Source organism: Cervus elaphus, chromosome 24 (genome assembly GCF_910594005.1).
Source record: "Cervus elaphus chromosome 24, mCerEla1.1, whole genome shotgun sequence".
In the NCBI taxonomy this organism is placed as follows: domain Eukaryota; kingdom Metazoa; phylum Chordata; class Mammalia; order Artiodactyla; family Cervidae; genus Cervus; species Cervus elaphus.
Window position 1 is genome coordinate 65,342,083 of NC_057838.1, and position 14,788 is coordinate 65,356,870.

Here is a 14,788-nt window from a genome sequence, read left to right on the forward strand (position 1 = left end):
TGCAAGTTGTTGCATGCGTCAGCAGTGTGTTCCTTTTCACGGCTGGGTGGTATTCTATGTTCTGAATGTAACATCCTTTGTGACTTCAGCTGAGGTTGAACCAAATGCAACTGCTAATGTGTCACAGTGGCCAATCACTGGAAATTTCATGCAGTTTAACTTACTGTCTATATGTGGGTGCGGTTTTACAAGTTGAAAAGGTCAGGTAAGGAGGCTATACACATTCTTCTGTAACTTGCTTCATAAAAAAATAAAATAAAATAAAATTGGAATATAATTGTTTTACAATGTTGTGTTAGTTTCTGCCATATATGAACTGAATCAGCTATATGCATACATATATCCCCACTCTCTTGAACTGCCCTCCCACACCCCCATCCCACCCCTCTTGGTCATCACGGAGCACCGAGCTAAGCTCCCCATGCTACATAGAAGCTTCTCACTAGCTGTTTATTCTACATATAGCAGTGGACATATGTGGATGGATCTAGAGCCTGCCATACAGGGTAAATCAGAAAGAGAAAAACAAATATCGTATGTTAACGCATGTATGTGGAATCTAGAAAAATGGTACCAGTGAAGTTATCTGCAGGGCGGGAATAGAGACACAGACATGGAGAAGGGACATGTGGACACAGAGGGGGAAGAGGAGGGTGGGATAAACTGGGGGTTTGCTCCTTTCTAACTGGGCCACATGGACACCACAGCCTCTGCCCTGAACCTCAGTGAAACCACCGACCACATCTCCCCAGTGCCTCCCACTTCCTCACGAGGCTGCTGGGACACAGTCTGTTGTTTCTCCACCCTGTCCCCGCAGCCCTGCTGCTCCTGTTCCTTGCCCTGTTAGGCAAACTGCCCTCACCCTTTAAGGACCAGCACAGAATCTCCTTGTCTTTGAAAATGACTTTGTCACCCCCTGAGTAGGAGCTGTATTCGTCCATCCCCTGCCCAGGTTCTCAGGGCCAGCATAGAGCCCGGCACCCAGTAGGTATTTACTCATTGTTTGCAAGATGGCTCAATGCAGGCCAGTCTTGGGGGCGGGGGGGGGGAGAGGCACAGGTGAACGGGTACGCACAAGATGCTGCATGTGAGCGCTGATGGTAGGATTAGCAGGTGGCTGTGGGAAGGTCACACGGCAGGTGGACTCAGCTCCCACAGCCTCACCCCCACCCCACCCCGCCTGCCACACGCACACCACTTGTATAACATCAGTGTGCAGCGACCCAGGTGGAGGTGGCTTTAGGAGCGCTAAGAGCCGTCAGGGATAAACGCAGACCCCAGAGAGACGCTGAAGAGGAGCCGCGTCTATGAGCATTCTGTGTCCCCTCTCCCACCCCACGGGTGGGTCTTTGTGGGTCTCAGACCAGCCTCGCACAGGAGCCCTCTGAACCCTCACCGTCAGCCTCCCTGGTGTTGCTTGTACGAGCAGCCCAGGTAAGAGGAAGGCAGACCCCAGAGGATGCTGGCACGGATGGGCTGGCTGTGTGGGGTGGGGGGAAAGGATGGCAACAGGACCTGTCCCTGGCCACCCCCCCACCCCTCCACAGTCAGGGCTCAGGCCCCAGGAGTAGACCTGAGGCGCAGCGGGTCACGGGCACTGATCTCACCATACATAGCCGTAGACCCTAAGCCGTCATCCTCAAGGTCCCCGCCTGTAACATGGAAAGGCTGGAGTAAATGATTTCCAGCTGAGAAAAAAATCAACCCACTCCTTCATGTGCACCGTGGGCCGTAGTGAAGGATGGTAGAACAAGACAGAGCTGCGGGTTCCTCCGAGGGGCCTGGGGGCCGTGGGTCCAGCCAGAGAATACCCTCCTGCTCCATGCCACGTCCGACTAGGTTCCAGCGCTGCGGGCCTTGGAAGGCTCCCCACTCCCACACTCTGTGGATGTGACTTGAAAGCAGAAGAATCTGACAGCTCCCTCTTTCTGATGTTTGGGAAAAGAGACATTAAGCACTCTTCTTAGTCTCTGCAGCATGCGGTTATGTGTGCTTTGAAAATTTACATATTTATTTACTTTTTTTTTTTTTTACAATTTTATAATTAACCTTCTGGTGATTTCCAGAGTTTTATGTCTTTCACAACGGTTCTCCCCGCCCCTTGCTTGTGAAAGAAGATGATGACACGGAGGACTGAAATAAAAATGGCTAATTACTTATTTGCCCAAGAGAGCTGAGCAGTTATGCCTGCAAACACACAGCATTTTATTACCCTCTGTGAAATATTTTAATTTTCCCCTAAAAGGATTTCGAACAATCCATGGCTGCAAATGGCAGAGCTGGCTCCTCTGTAATTCAATTTGTTCCCGTGAACTTGAGCTCTGAAATCGCCTACGAGTATTATTAAGAAGTAGGGACTTGCCCCTTTTTTCTTTTGGCTTTTTTTTTTTTTTTAAATCTCAACAAACCCATAGGTTTTGTTATTGCTGTGGACTTCCCAAGAGCCTTTGCTCTCCAGGGCTCTAAGACTGTAAGAGAGTTAAGGCATTGGTTTTGGCAAGCCTGGGGGGAAGTGATTTGCTACTGGTCATAGACCTCCCGCAAAGACGGGTCAAAGGCCTGGGGCTGCCTGCAGTCTCTTCCATTCCCAATGCAGTGCCGTTTACTGCACATGTCCCTGTATGAGCACTAAGCCCTTTGGGAGTGCTGGGCACAGCTAACTTTGGGTGAGCATAACCTTGAGAGGGCAATTCATGCTCCTGTTTTGGGATGCTTGGGAGTGACTGGAGCTCAGAAACAAGGAATGATGACCCGAAGGGCAGCAAGTTATAAATAACATCTTCAAAAAGGAGATTTAAAAAAATATAGCGAGCAGGTACCACTTCACACCCGTGAGGATGCCGTTATCAAAAACAAAATAGGAAACAAGTGGTGGCAAGGATGTGGAGAAATTGGAACCCTTGTGCACTGTTGGTGGGAATGTAGAATGGTGCAGCTACTGTGGAAACCTGCATGGAGGTTCCTCCAAAATTAAACTTGGAATTACCATACAATCCAGCAATTTTACTTCTGGGTATATACCCCAAAGAATTGAAAGCAGAGACTTGAGAAGATATTTGCATACCCACGTTCACAGCATCATTGTTCACAGTAGCCAAAGGATGAAAGCATCCCAACTGTCCATCAACAGATGAACAGATAAGGAAGATGTGATCTACACATACAGTGGAGGGTTATTCAGCCTTAAAAAACAAAGGAGATTCTGATACATGTTACAACATGGATGAACCTTGAGGACACTATGCTACGTGAAATAAGCCAGACACAAAAGGACAGATACTGTGTGATTCCACTTATACGAGGTCCCTAGAGCAGTCAAATTCATTGAGACAGAAAGTAGCAGGGGGGGTCCCAGGGGCAGGGGGAGAGGGAAGGGGAAGAGTTTAAAGGGAACAGAGTTGGGGAAGATGCTAAGTTCTGGATGTGGGTGGTGGGGACGGTTGTACAATGTGACTGTACTTAATGACACTGATATGTACACCAAAATGGTTGAGCTGATCAATTTTAAGTTATGTGTCTTTTACTGCAATATTAAAATACCCTCAACACCCCCTCTCTGTCCCTCAAAACCCAACAGGCATAGCATGGTAAGCTGCAGCCGTGGCCATGGGACGACACTCGTGAAAACACATTAGAAAATGACTTTTCACTCACTGGTGGTCTCTGGCCGCCTCGCCCACTCTCCTCACCCCTTGAGGACGGGCACTGGCAGAGGAGCCTCCCTGAGGCCTGGACGGCCCACCAGGAGCCTCGGCAGCTGCAGCAAGGACTGTGTGCCGGATACCAACGCCTCTTGCCCTTTGCTGAGCTCTGCATTAAGCACGCACCTTCAGTTACATCCTCATGGCTTCCTGGGGGCAGACTGTTATTATTCCCAGGTGCATGGGGAGGCCTGGAGAGACCGGATCTCACAGCTCGTGAGTGGCTGAACTAGTAGGATTTGACCCTGGCCGGTCTCAGCTCTGTGTCCACAGAGAATGCTTTCCCGGCAGCCCTGCCTGTCTTCACTAGCATTTCAGATAGTTGGTTAACGAGGTAACTCGTGGGTGACTGGTTTAGAGCCCATGGTGGGGGCGGTGGGGAGGGCTGTCTTGCTTATCTCTGCTTCCCACTGTGGGTAACCAATGAATATGTGTTGAATGAATAAATGAATAATTTGGTGTTTGTGGGTGTGGAGTGCGGCCAACGGGAGGCCAGATGGGATGGGATTTCATCAGAATGTTGGCCTCCAGAATTGTTATCTGAGGCTCTGCCTCCCCAGGAGCTTCTCAGGAGCTAGGCCTTGAGGAGCAGGAGAGCAGAGTCAGGACCTTCCTGAAGGCTACAGAGGCCCAGGTCAGCATGCGTGTTCTGGATGACAGCCAGACAGGCTGAACCGCCCGGGGGAGACACTCATGAAAGCAGACTCCCCGGGGACCCTATTGAGCTCACCACTGCACTGTGTGTATGTGTGCATGTGGGTGTGTGTGCATGCATGGATGTGGTATGTGTGTGCACACATGCACGTGTGTGCTATGTGTAGTGTAGTATATGTGCGTGTGGGGTGTGTGTGTGTGTGTGTGTGCAGGCACCTGTGTGGGTATGGTGTATGTGCTATGTGGGGTGTGTGTGTGTGCACGTACGGTAAGAAGGTAGGATACATGGATTAACAGTTCTGTTAAAAATCAGACTCCCCCATTCCGGGTTACTTGTTGTAAGCTGTTCTCCTAGGGATAGTTTTTTCAAAAAGAACAAAAACAAAACCAATGAACAGAACCAGAACAGTTGTTGAATTCAACACAAAGGCACTGTCACTTCACAGACCAGGACGAAGGGCAGCCCCATCTCCCCATCTGAAGGCCCTGCTAAGTCACTTCCAGGGTCTTCTGCGCCTTCTGGAACCACTGTCCTGGCCAGAGTCCAACGCAGAACTGGCTTGACTCAGGGGGTTTGAGGCTCCTTGGAATATTCAGTTGCACCCTGGGTTTGGAGCCAGATCTGAGTTCACAGGCTGACTCTCTGCTTCCTAGAGTTAGCGCCCAACTTCACCCTCCTCCCAGGAGCTCTAGTTCTAAGATTCGTGAGAAATGCAATCAAGCAGATCCTTCCTGCCTTTCAGTTTTTACTGGGGCTCTTGGGGGTATGGAGGCACCTCAGTTTGGGAATGGGGTAGCACCTGGAATTTCTAACTAGGTGAGTGCATGTTCAGTCATGTCCGACTCTTGCGACCCCTACAGACTGTAGCCTGCCCAGCTCCTCTGTCTGTGGAATTCTCCAGGCAAGAATACTGGAGTAGGTAGCCATTCCCTTCTCCGGGGAATCTTCCCAAACCAGGGATCAAACCCAGGTCTCCTGCATTGGCAGGTGGATTCTCTACCACAGCGCCACCTAGGAAGCCTCTACTTGGTGAAGTTTGCCTTATTTATTCAGGAAAACCATCCTGCCAGGAAAATCCTTCTGCTCCTTCCTCCAAAACCACGTCAGGGACTCCAAGGAGATTTGTTCTTCTTTCAGTAGTTTATGTTACCAGAATATATGCCATAAACTTCCAACAGTTTGACTCCACAAGTGCCCATCTTCATTTTAATAATTCAAACGTTAACTGTAATGTCAACCTACTTTAAAAGAGGTCTCATAAAAAAATTAAAGTCCGCTTTGGTGGTTTCAGAGCACAGAATAAACGTGGGTGGAAAAGGAGAGCATTCTCCCAAAAGAAAGCACGGTGCCTCTAAAGTCTGAGGAAGGAGCTATTTCCATCTGAGAGCTCAGCTGCGGCTCTGGGAAGCAGCAGGGCGACAGGAAGAAGCAGCTAGTAGAAGTCTCGACACTCAGAGAGTTAGAGGCGACAAAGCCAATCTGAGGGTGTGCCAGGATTCTGAGGCAGGGAAGCAATTTCTGACTAAAAGATGATTCATGTCGCTTCCCTCAGAGGGCAAGTTTAGTTGCCAGTGATTAGAAACAGGAGTGGAAAGAAGACAGTTCCACCATCCTCAGAAGGGATGGGGCATGTGGTGGAGGCTGGCCCCCGGAGAGGGACCTCCTGCTCAGGTTTCCTGGTCTCTCCCGGCAGCCTCCGCTCTCACACCATTTCCGCCAGCGCCTGGGTGATTCTGAGCATCGTGAAGAGAAAGTCCACTAAGGGCGTAACTGCTGCCGCCCCAACTCGCCCTCAGCCTTCCCAGCCTCACCGCTCACCATTCTGGCCCGGGAAACGCCCAGGCCACAGACCGTCTCCTCTCTAAAAGGGCTCCGGGCCTTGGCAAGGCTGTGTGGCCCGGCCCAGAGCACCTCCTCACGTCCCGGGTCAACTCCGCCACGATTCTCTGGGCTCAACTCTGCCCCCTGGTGTCAGGAGCAATCTGGGTCAGGACACCTGCTGCTTCTGCAGCTCTGCCGTCTCAGCTGCAAGAGGAAAATGGTCACATTGGCCTTGGTCACCTGGAAGGGATGTGGAGGGTCAAGCTAGACGGTGGCCGGAAGAGCAGGCTATGGAGGCTAAGGCTCAGAAATAATAAAGGAGGTAATAAGAGTAACTGACATGGACGGAGTAGCTGCTACATGTCAAGCACTACCCTGGGAACCACACATCCTCCTCTCTGATCTCACAGAGGCCCTGGAACTCTTACACCAGCCCTGGGAACTGCCTCAAGGCATGTACGCAGCCAGAGGAGCTGGACATGGAGCGGCGGCGAGCGGTGCAGGCTCTGGATTTGAAACCTGGCTCGGCCTCTCATCGTCTCTGGGACTCTGTTCTTTAACTTCTCTGGACATGCTCTTTAACTCCTCCCAGCTTCGTAGTCCTTATCTATGAGTTGGAGACGTGACATGGCCTACTTCACCGGGTCTTCATACAAGCCAACATGGGTTAAGCACTCAGCACTCTGTCTGGCTAAGTGAATACGAGCGATTATGATTACCTGTACACTCATTTAACAGATTGGAAAGCAAAGGCTTAGAGAGGTTAGGTAACTTGTTCAGGGTCACATGGGTGGTGAGTGCTGGAGCTGAAGTTTGAACCTTGGTCTGTTGGACTTCAGAGCCGAAGCTCCTAACCGTTGCTTACTGGACTGGGTGTCAGGACATATGGATTCTAACTCCACAAACCCACAGGGTGACTTGGCCCAAGTCCTTTCCCATTTCTGGGCCTCAGAGTAAAGTGAGGGGGCTGGACCAGGTGGTCCCTAAAGTCTGCAAATCCATGCAGATTACACTTACACAAACTACCCTTGCAAATATGCATCTAGTTTTTTTTCTTTTTTTAAATCTTTTAGAATAACAGGCATGAGTTAATTTGGAAGTCTGGATCAATGGAGAGTAGAGAGTTGAGGGCACTTTCAGAAAAGATTTCCTCGGCATGCTGGAGGTAAAAAGAGAGCCTGGGTGTTAGCCTTAGACTGGGGCCAAGGCCAACTCGTACTTCTTGCTGCCATAAGAATAGGAAAGTAGAACATGGAGGTAGCCCTATCCTGAGCCTCTTACCAATTCAGACTCATCCATTCACTACCCACACATTCATCCATCTGCCTACTCATCCATTTACTCATCTATCAACCATCCATCCATCTTCCATCTGTCCGTCCATCCGTCTCCCTACCTAGTCCTCATCTCACTGATTACACATCTCTATATTTATTCACCAGTCAATTCACATATGTCACCCACCCAACTAGTACTTCCCAAGAGCCTATGCTGGAGGGAGTGGAAGTAACTCAGCTGTGTCTCAGAGCACACAGCCTGCAATCAGACCACGTGAAGACACAGAAGAATCGGCACCCTCCTACAGGGGAAAACAAGGCTTGGCCAGGATCTGTTTCCCAGGCCAGGCTCATTTCCCAGCCGAAGCTGGTGGGTATTGTGGGGACGCTGTGTGCCTTTCCTGTCCATCTCCTCTTGCATGGTAAAGATGTCCCACATCTAGATTTCCCAGCCTGGTCTGGACTTCCATTTTGGACCGAGCAGCCCATGATGCTTCTCAAAATTCCTCTAGGACTACAAGGGCAGGCCCTGGGAGCCCCTTCTCTCCATATGGCTGACAGTATTGGCTGTGAATCTGACCCTCTGGGCTCCAGGCCTTCCTTCCTGAGACCAATCAGTACTAAAGATGCTGCAGGACTGGTTTCAGGGACCAAGAACCTAATCTGGGCACCCTACTCAATAGCTGGTTTTAGGGTATCTGTAAGTTGGCTTTGCCACCAACTTTGAGCAAAACCCTTTCTTCTGTAACCCGGATGTCTCTGTTGTCTATTCATTTATTGATTAGCCTCTGCATGGCTACAAATGGGTGATTTTACTGCTGACAAACAATGCTAACCACCCTGAGTGCTGAATATGTGCTAAGCACTTTCCACTTAGTAACTCATTTCATTCTCACAATAATCCTATTGTTTCCCCCAGGAAACTGAGGCACAGAGAGGCTTAGTAACTTGTTCACAGTCACATAGCTAGTGAGGGATTCGAACCCAGGCTGTCTGGCTCCAGGCTGTGGGCTTTAACCAGCACCCAGTCATGCCAGGGGCCTCTGCTGTCCCTTCCACACTGATGGCTATCAGCTCACAGAAATGAGAACCGTGTGGCCAGGGTTCTTTCAAGGAAGCCCCAGAAAGAGAGGCGCAAGGGTCCCAGGATGCCAGGGTTCCAGGCACAGAAGGGGACACTGGTGCTTGAGAGGTCAGAGATTTGGTCTGTTTACAAACCAAGAATCCCAGTTTCCAGGTCCTTGATTTCTTCCAGTCTTGGCAGTTACCCCTTTCTCCCAGGTAGACTTGAGGACCCCTGTCCTTGAAGCCACTGGACACCGTCTAGTTAACCACATCTGGAAATGAACTGTGGCTCTGCCACTGGCACTGTGAAACACTGCCTAATAGAGCCTTCTTGCTGCGGAGATGTTCCGTGGCTCCTCCTGGCAGATCCCAGAACTCCTTTTTTAACTGTAATTGCATAACATACATCTTCATCCAAGCCCATCTTGCAGGGCTCTGCCCACACGGCCGCCCCCGCCACCCGAAGCCTGCTCTGGGAATTGCCCTGTTCCCTTCTCCGAAACATCTACAGGACGAGATCATTAACAGCATCTTGGTTATTTTAGGAAGGCCTGAGGAACAGAATAAAGCCTTGCCCCACCTCCCTTGATTCCCAGATCGGGGCTGGGAGGTGGGGGGAGGGGTGGAAGGAGACAAAAATGCCGTCATCTCTGGCATCCCCCTCCTCCACTCCCCCCGCCCCCAGCGTTCTCTATCACCCATCTGCACGCTTTCTCCCGACCTACTTTCTCCTTCTGTCAGGGCTGCTTCCCCAGCCCTGCAGCTCTGGGCTGATGGGGCAGCTGCTCGGCCACAGTGGACGGGACAGTTCTTGCAGCCCCAGTGTCTGGAGGCAGAATCTGCCTCCCTCCAGCAGACGCCCCCCCCCCGACCCCCACCCCCAGCCCTCGGCCCTTGGCCACTGACTCACGCTCTAGCGCTCGGCAACCCAGTCTGATCCCGAAGGTTCAGGCTAGCTCAGCGGCAGAAGGAGAGGTCAGAGCCAGGGCACATCGACAGGGCAGGCAGAAAAGCTCAGCTGTCCTCTCAGACGCTCGCTCTGCAGGAATGTCCTGCATCTGGGAGCCGACAGAGCTCTGGATGGACCGGTGTGTATTTCTCCAAATGCTGGTTAATCACGAAACGGCAACCTGTGCTTCTGAACCAAACAGGATTCTAGCATGATGACTCTAGGTGGCTGAGACAGGAATATGAGCGTTTTTTTTTTTCTTATTAAAACTAGTTAATGCCCCTACTATTACTAATAACTACATTGTCGCTGGTGGTAGGCTGTGTAAATGGCCACAATGAGTCCTCTCTCTGAATCCATGCTCTTTGCAATGTGACTTTGAAGTCCCTCCCATTAGAGATGGGGTCTATTTCCCTGCTCCTTGAATCTGAACAGGCCTCTGTTGGCCAATAGGACGCGGCAAAATGACGTGAAGCCGAGCCTGCTGGAGGAGGTGGGACCACACAGAGCAGAGGTGAGTCATACCTGCTGAGGTCATCCCAGATCAGCCTCCAGTCCTGCCAAGATCAGCAGAGCCGTGCGCGTGACCCACGGTGGATGTGCGAGGAAATGCACCGCCAGCTGAGCCCGGCCTGAGCTCCCGGCTCACAGAACTGCGAGCTAAAGACACAGCTTACTTTTGAACCACTACGTTTTGGAGTAGTTATATAGCAGAAACTAACTAATAAAAAGATTTTTTTTGTAGGGAGGGAAATGATAGGACCTAAAAAACACAATTAACAGTAATCTTTTTTTTTCCCCCCCATGGGTGGCTCCGATGGTAATGAATCTGCTTGTAATGCAGGAGACCTGGGTTTGATCCCTGGGTCAGAAAGATCCCCTGAAGAAGGCAATGGCTAGTCACTCCAGTAGTATTCTTGCCTGGAGAATCTCATGGACTGAGGAGCCTGGAAGGTTAATAGTTCATGGGGCCACAAAGAGTCAGACACCACTGAGTGACTAACACTTCCACTTTGGGGGCTTCTCAGGTGTTGTTAGTGGTAAAGAGCTAGCCTGCCAATGTCGGAGACATAAGAGATGTGGATTTGATCCCTGGGTCAGGAAGATCCCCTGGAGGAGGGCATGGCAACCCACTCCAGTATTCTTGCCTGCAGAATCCCATAGACAGAGGAGCCTGTCAGGCTACAGTCCATGGGGCTGCAAAGAGTCAGACACGACTAAAGTGACTGAGCACACACACATGCAAGCATCATAGCTGGGTCAAAGAGAAACAACTGCCTACTATCTGACCACCCAAAATACATCAGCGGGATTTAAAATTATGAATCGCTCTGCTCCGCCAGCCAGGTGCTCCTACATCACCCCCTGGACGCCTCTCCCTCTGGCAGAGGCTGCCCACTCACCAGGATCTTGGTGGTGTAGGCGCTGTTGATGGCGATGGCATGGACCAGCAGCTCCATGGTCTTGGCGTTGATGGAGCTGGGGTCAGGGATCTCCTTGTAGTGGACGTCGCCCACGTAGGCCTGCACCACCGTCATGCGATTGGTGGTCAGGGTGCCCGTCTTGTCCGAGCAGATGGCCGTGGCATTGCCCATGGTCTCACAGGCGTCCAGGTGGCGGACCAGGTTGTTGTCCTTCATCATTTTCTGCAGGAGGGGGCAGGGGGAGAGGGCACAATGAGGACAGGGAGCTGGGGCTGGGGGTGAGGGCACCACGGAACAGGCAGTAAATGAGGTGGAGCTGCCCCTCTGCTTCACTCCTGTGCAAAGGATACGGGCCCCAAGAGCATCTGTCATCGGGGGTCCTTATTTGTGTACAGCACTCTCTCTTTCTCCTTTTAAATTACTTGAGCCACTGAAAAGAGTTGATTAGTTGACTTTATTAATTTCAATTACAGAAGTAATCTGTATTCTTTATGGAAAAGATAGCGAAAAGGATGGTAAATGAAGGCTGGGTCCTCTTTGAGTACTTCAGATACTTTCCTTTTACCTCCTAACAGAAATACGTTCTTTATTTGATTATGGGTTTTTTCTTTTCCAAAGGTATCATCTTTCACTGGCACCTGGATTTCATGGTCACTTTGGTTTCATGAGAAGTGAAGAAATGTAAGTTACGTATGTATTAATAGACATAGGAGACTACGTGGAAAAGACCAAAATACTAGTGTCATTGTTTCTGAGTGATACATTTATAGGAGATTGTTATTGCCTCCTTTTAAAAATCTATAGCTTCCATTTTCCTACAATGACTATATACTATAACTTGCATAATAAAAATCACAGATTTCTTTTAAATATAGATACACATGGAAAAAACAAGTCAGTCATAATTCTACCACTGAGCACTGATGTATCTTACATAACACTATCTTTTCTTTTTAGGTTTATAACAAAACTTAAATCCTACTCTACAATTATTAATTGTCTTATATTCACCTTCTTTTCTCTCCTCCCAGCATCACACTCCTAGCTTCTTCCAGGTTCTCAAGCAAATAATGCAAATACAGTGATTCTCAAGGAACCACCGGTCTTAACTGCAGGGCCTCCTGACACAGTGACCCTACTAGCAAGAACACATGTGAAAAGGTGGATTTAGCTAAAGGCTGAGTCAGATGTTCTAGTCTGAGCCTAGGAATCTGATTCCCTTTTTCTTGCCCCTCATTATAACTCTTTATAACAAGGATAAAAAAGGAACACAATTAAAATAATTAAAAATTATTTTTTTGGCTATGCGACATGTGGGATCTTATTTCCCTGACTAAGGATTTGAACCTTCGCCCCCTGCATTGAAAGCATGGAGTCTTAACCACTGAGCCGCCAGGGAAGTCCCTAGAATAATTTTAATAGCAGGTCATGTTATTAAAAAATGAAAATTGGTAGAATTCTGTGCTCCTGAAGCTTCTCTTATCATTTGTTGTTTAGTTGCTAAGTCGTGTCTGACTCTTTGCGACCCCACAGACTGTAACCCACCAGGCTCCCCTGTCCACGGGATTTTCCAGGTGAGAATACTGGAGTGGGTTGCCATTCCCTTATCCAGGGGATCTTCCCAACCCAGGGATCGAAGGCTGGTCTTCTGCATTGTGGGCAGATTCTTCACCATCTGAGCTACCAGGGAAGCCCATGAAATGTGCTACAAGAGTAAATTTCACATCTGGTTTTGAAGGCTGATTATGAAAAGAAATGTAAAAATCTCACTAATCATTTGTGTATTATTAAATATTACATGTTGACTTGATAATAACTTGGACATATTAGGTTCAATAATGTACAGTAGTAAAATTATTTCCACCTGCTTCTTTCTGTTTTGTCTTTTTCATGCAGCTGCTAGGAAATTTAACATCATACAAATGTCATGTCTCTATCGGACAGTGAGGATCTAAGTGTCACCTCTATTCTTTGGCTGGTGGACCCTGGATAGCTCAGTCGGTAGAGCATCAGACGTTTAATCTGAGGGTCCAGGGTTCAAGTCCTTGTTCTGGCACTTGCTTTTGTGGGGCTTCCCTGGTGGCTGAGTGGTAAAGGATTCATTTCCCTGGATGAGGAAGACCCTCTGTGTTCTTGTCTGAGAAATCCCAGGGACAGAGGAGCCTGGTGGGCTACAGTCCCTGGGGTCGCAAAGAGTCAGACATGACTGAGCACACAGGGCCAGGCTCAGAAAGCGGAGAGTTCGCCTGTCTCCTGGGTGGCGGGTGGGGGCTGTCCTCAGTTTATCAAGGGACTGTATAAGTAACACTGCCTAAGGCAGCTGAAGGCACAGGTGCCAGAGACACAGACTACGGGGGTAGAGGCAACAAGGTCTGCAAGTGAACCCCCGATACCATTTATGACCTTTAAGGGGACCTTGAGCTCCACTGGGTGGCTATGGGGTCCAGACTCATAGCGGCACGAGGTCTCCAACCCCAGACTCCCCGATCAGCCTTGTGTTGTGATCTGTTTGGGCTTTGGTTTGTGGGATGGAGTTTCTTAGAGAACCCCAAAACAAGGAGACGATAAGCACGGTGTCCTTTTACACAGACCTGCCACTTCCTGGCACTGCCCTGAGATCTCTTTTCTGTATGAAATTACATCGGCCAGCCCAGTCCAAATTCCAGCTTGGAAACTGACCGTGCCCTCGGTCGGCTCTGCCAACGACTCGGAGCGAATGCCTTGTTTATAAACAGCCCTGGCTTCCGCTCTCGCAGGCACATCCGGGCCTAGGGGCCCTGGGAAACAGGAGCACAGGGCCCTGCCCACCAAGCTGGGGCAACCACAGGGCTGAGGCAAGATGATAATCCCAGGGTATGGGGATCTGGGGATGAACCTGGCTTGGAAGTGTACCCAAGAGGGTCAGACACCTGTGCTCACGAGATGATGCCAGCCCCCACACCCCCGTGTTTGGGCTCCGCCAATGGCCATGGGCCTGGGAGCAGGGGAATGTGGGGCTCTGTTATCAGGGTGGCACTCAGGAGCACCCCCAGACCCAAGGCACTCCTGGGCCCACTTGCCCTTTATCGGCTTCCCTGCTGGCTCAGTGGTAAAGAATCTGCCTGCCAGTGCAGGAGACACAGGAGACATGAGTCCAATCCCTGGGTCGGGAAGATCCCCTGGAGTAGGAAATGGCAACCCACTCCAGTATTCTTGCCTGGGGAATCCCATGGACAGAGAAGACAGGCGGGCTACAGTCCAGGGGGCTGCAAAGACTTGGACACGATTGAGCGACTAAGCGCAAGCCCTTTATTGAAATGCTTTTAAGACTTCCTATTTTTAGCCCATCTCTTGAGAGGAGGGGGCTTTCCTAAAACCAGACATCCTTTTTACTTTAGGCTTATCTCTTTTGAACTTTAGGAAGCAAACTCCAAGCTTAGTCCCACATAGTCCCAAGTACTGCGGCTAAGTGGGGCCTACGGCTGTGTGATGACCACACTTCGGCCAACATTTGATGGGGCGGGATGGGTGTGGGTCTGGCTTCCCTGGTGGCTCAGATGGTAAAGACTCTGCCTGCAGTGTAGGAGACCCAGGTTCCATCTCTGGGTGGGGAAGATCCCCTGGAGAAGGAAATGGCTACCCACTCCAGTATTCTTGCCTGGAAAATCCCATATAGACAGAGGAGCCTGGCCGGCTCCAGTTCATGGGGTTGCAAAGAGTCAGACATGACTGTACAAGGAATATCTGCGTCTAATTTACTGCTCAGAGTTGAGTTGACTGTCAATGTTTAAAAATCAGGAGAGCTTATGTGAAGTCCAGCTTTCTGGCTTCTCTTAGAAAAATGTGAAGATCTGGCAACACTGGACCCCATCACTACTAGGGGACACTTGGCTGGGCTGAATAATGGCTGTCCCCTT

At 50.0% G+C, this 14,788-nt stretch overlaps 1 protein-coding gene and 1 non-coding gene across 19 annotated transcripts in view; one reads left to right on the top strand and one right to left on the bottom strand.

Moving 5' to 3' along the window:
• Positions 1-14,788, bottom strand: part of ATP2B2 (ATPase plasma membrane Ca2+ transporting 2) — a 363,500-nt gene that overhangs the window by 35,662 nt on the left and 313,050 nt on the right. For all 18 annotated transcript variants that reach the window (XM_043886411.1, XM_043886410.1, XM_043886420.1 and 15 more), the window contains one exon: positions 10,872-11,114. In XM_043886411.1, coding sequence (XP_043742346.1) covers positions 10,872-11,114 — 243 coding nt within the window. The remainder of the gene's footprint in view (positions 1-10,871; positions 11,115-14,788) is intronic.
• On the top strand, positions 12,876-12,948 carry TRNAK-UUU. Its single transcript has one exon. It is a non-coding gene; the product is annotated as a tRNA-Lys (tRNA).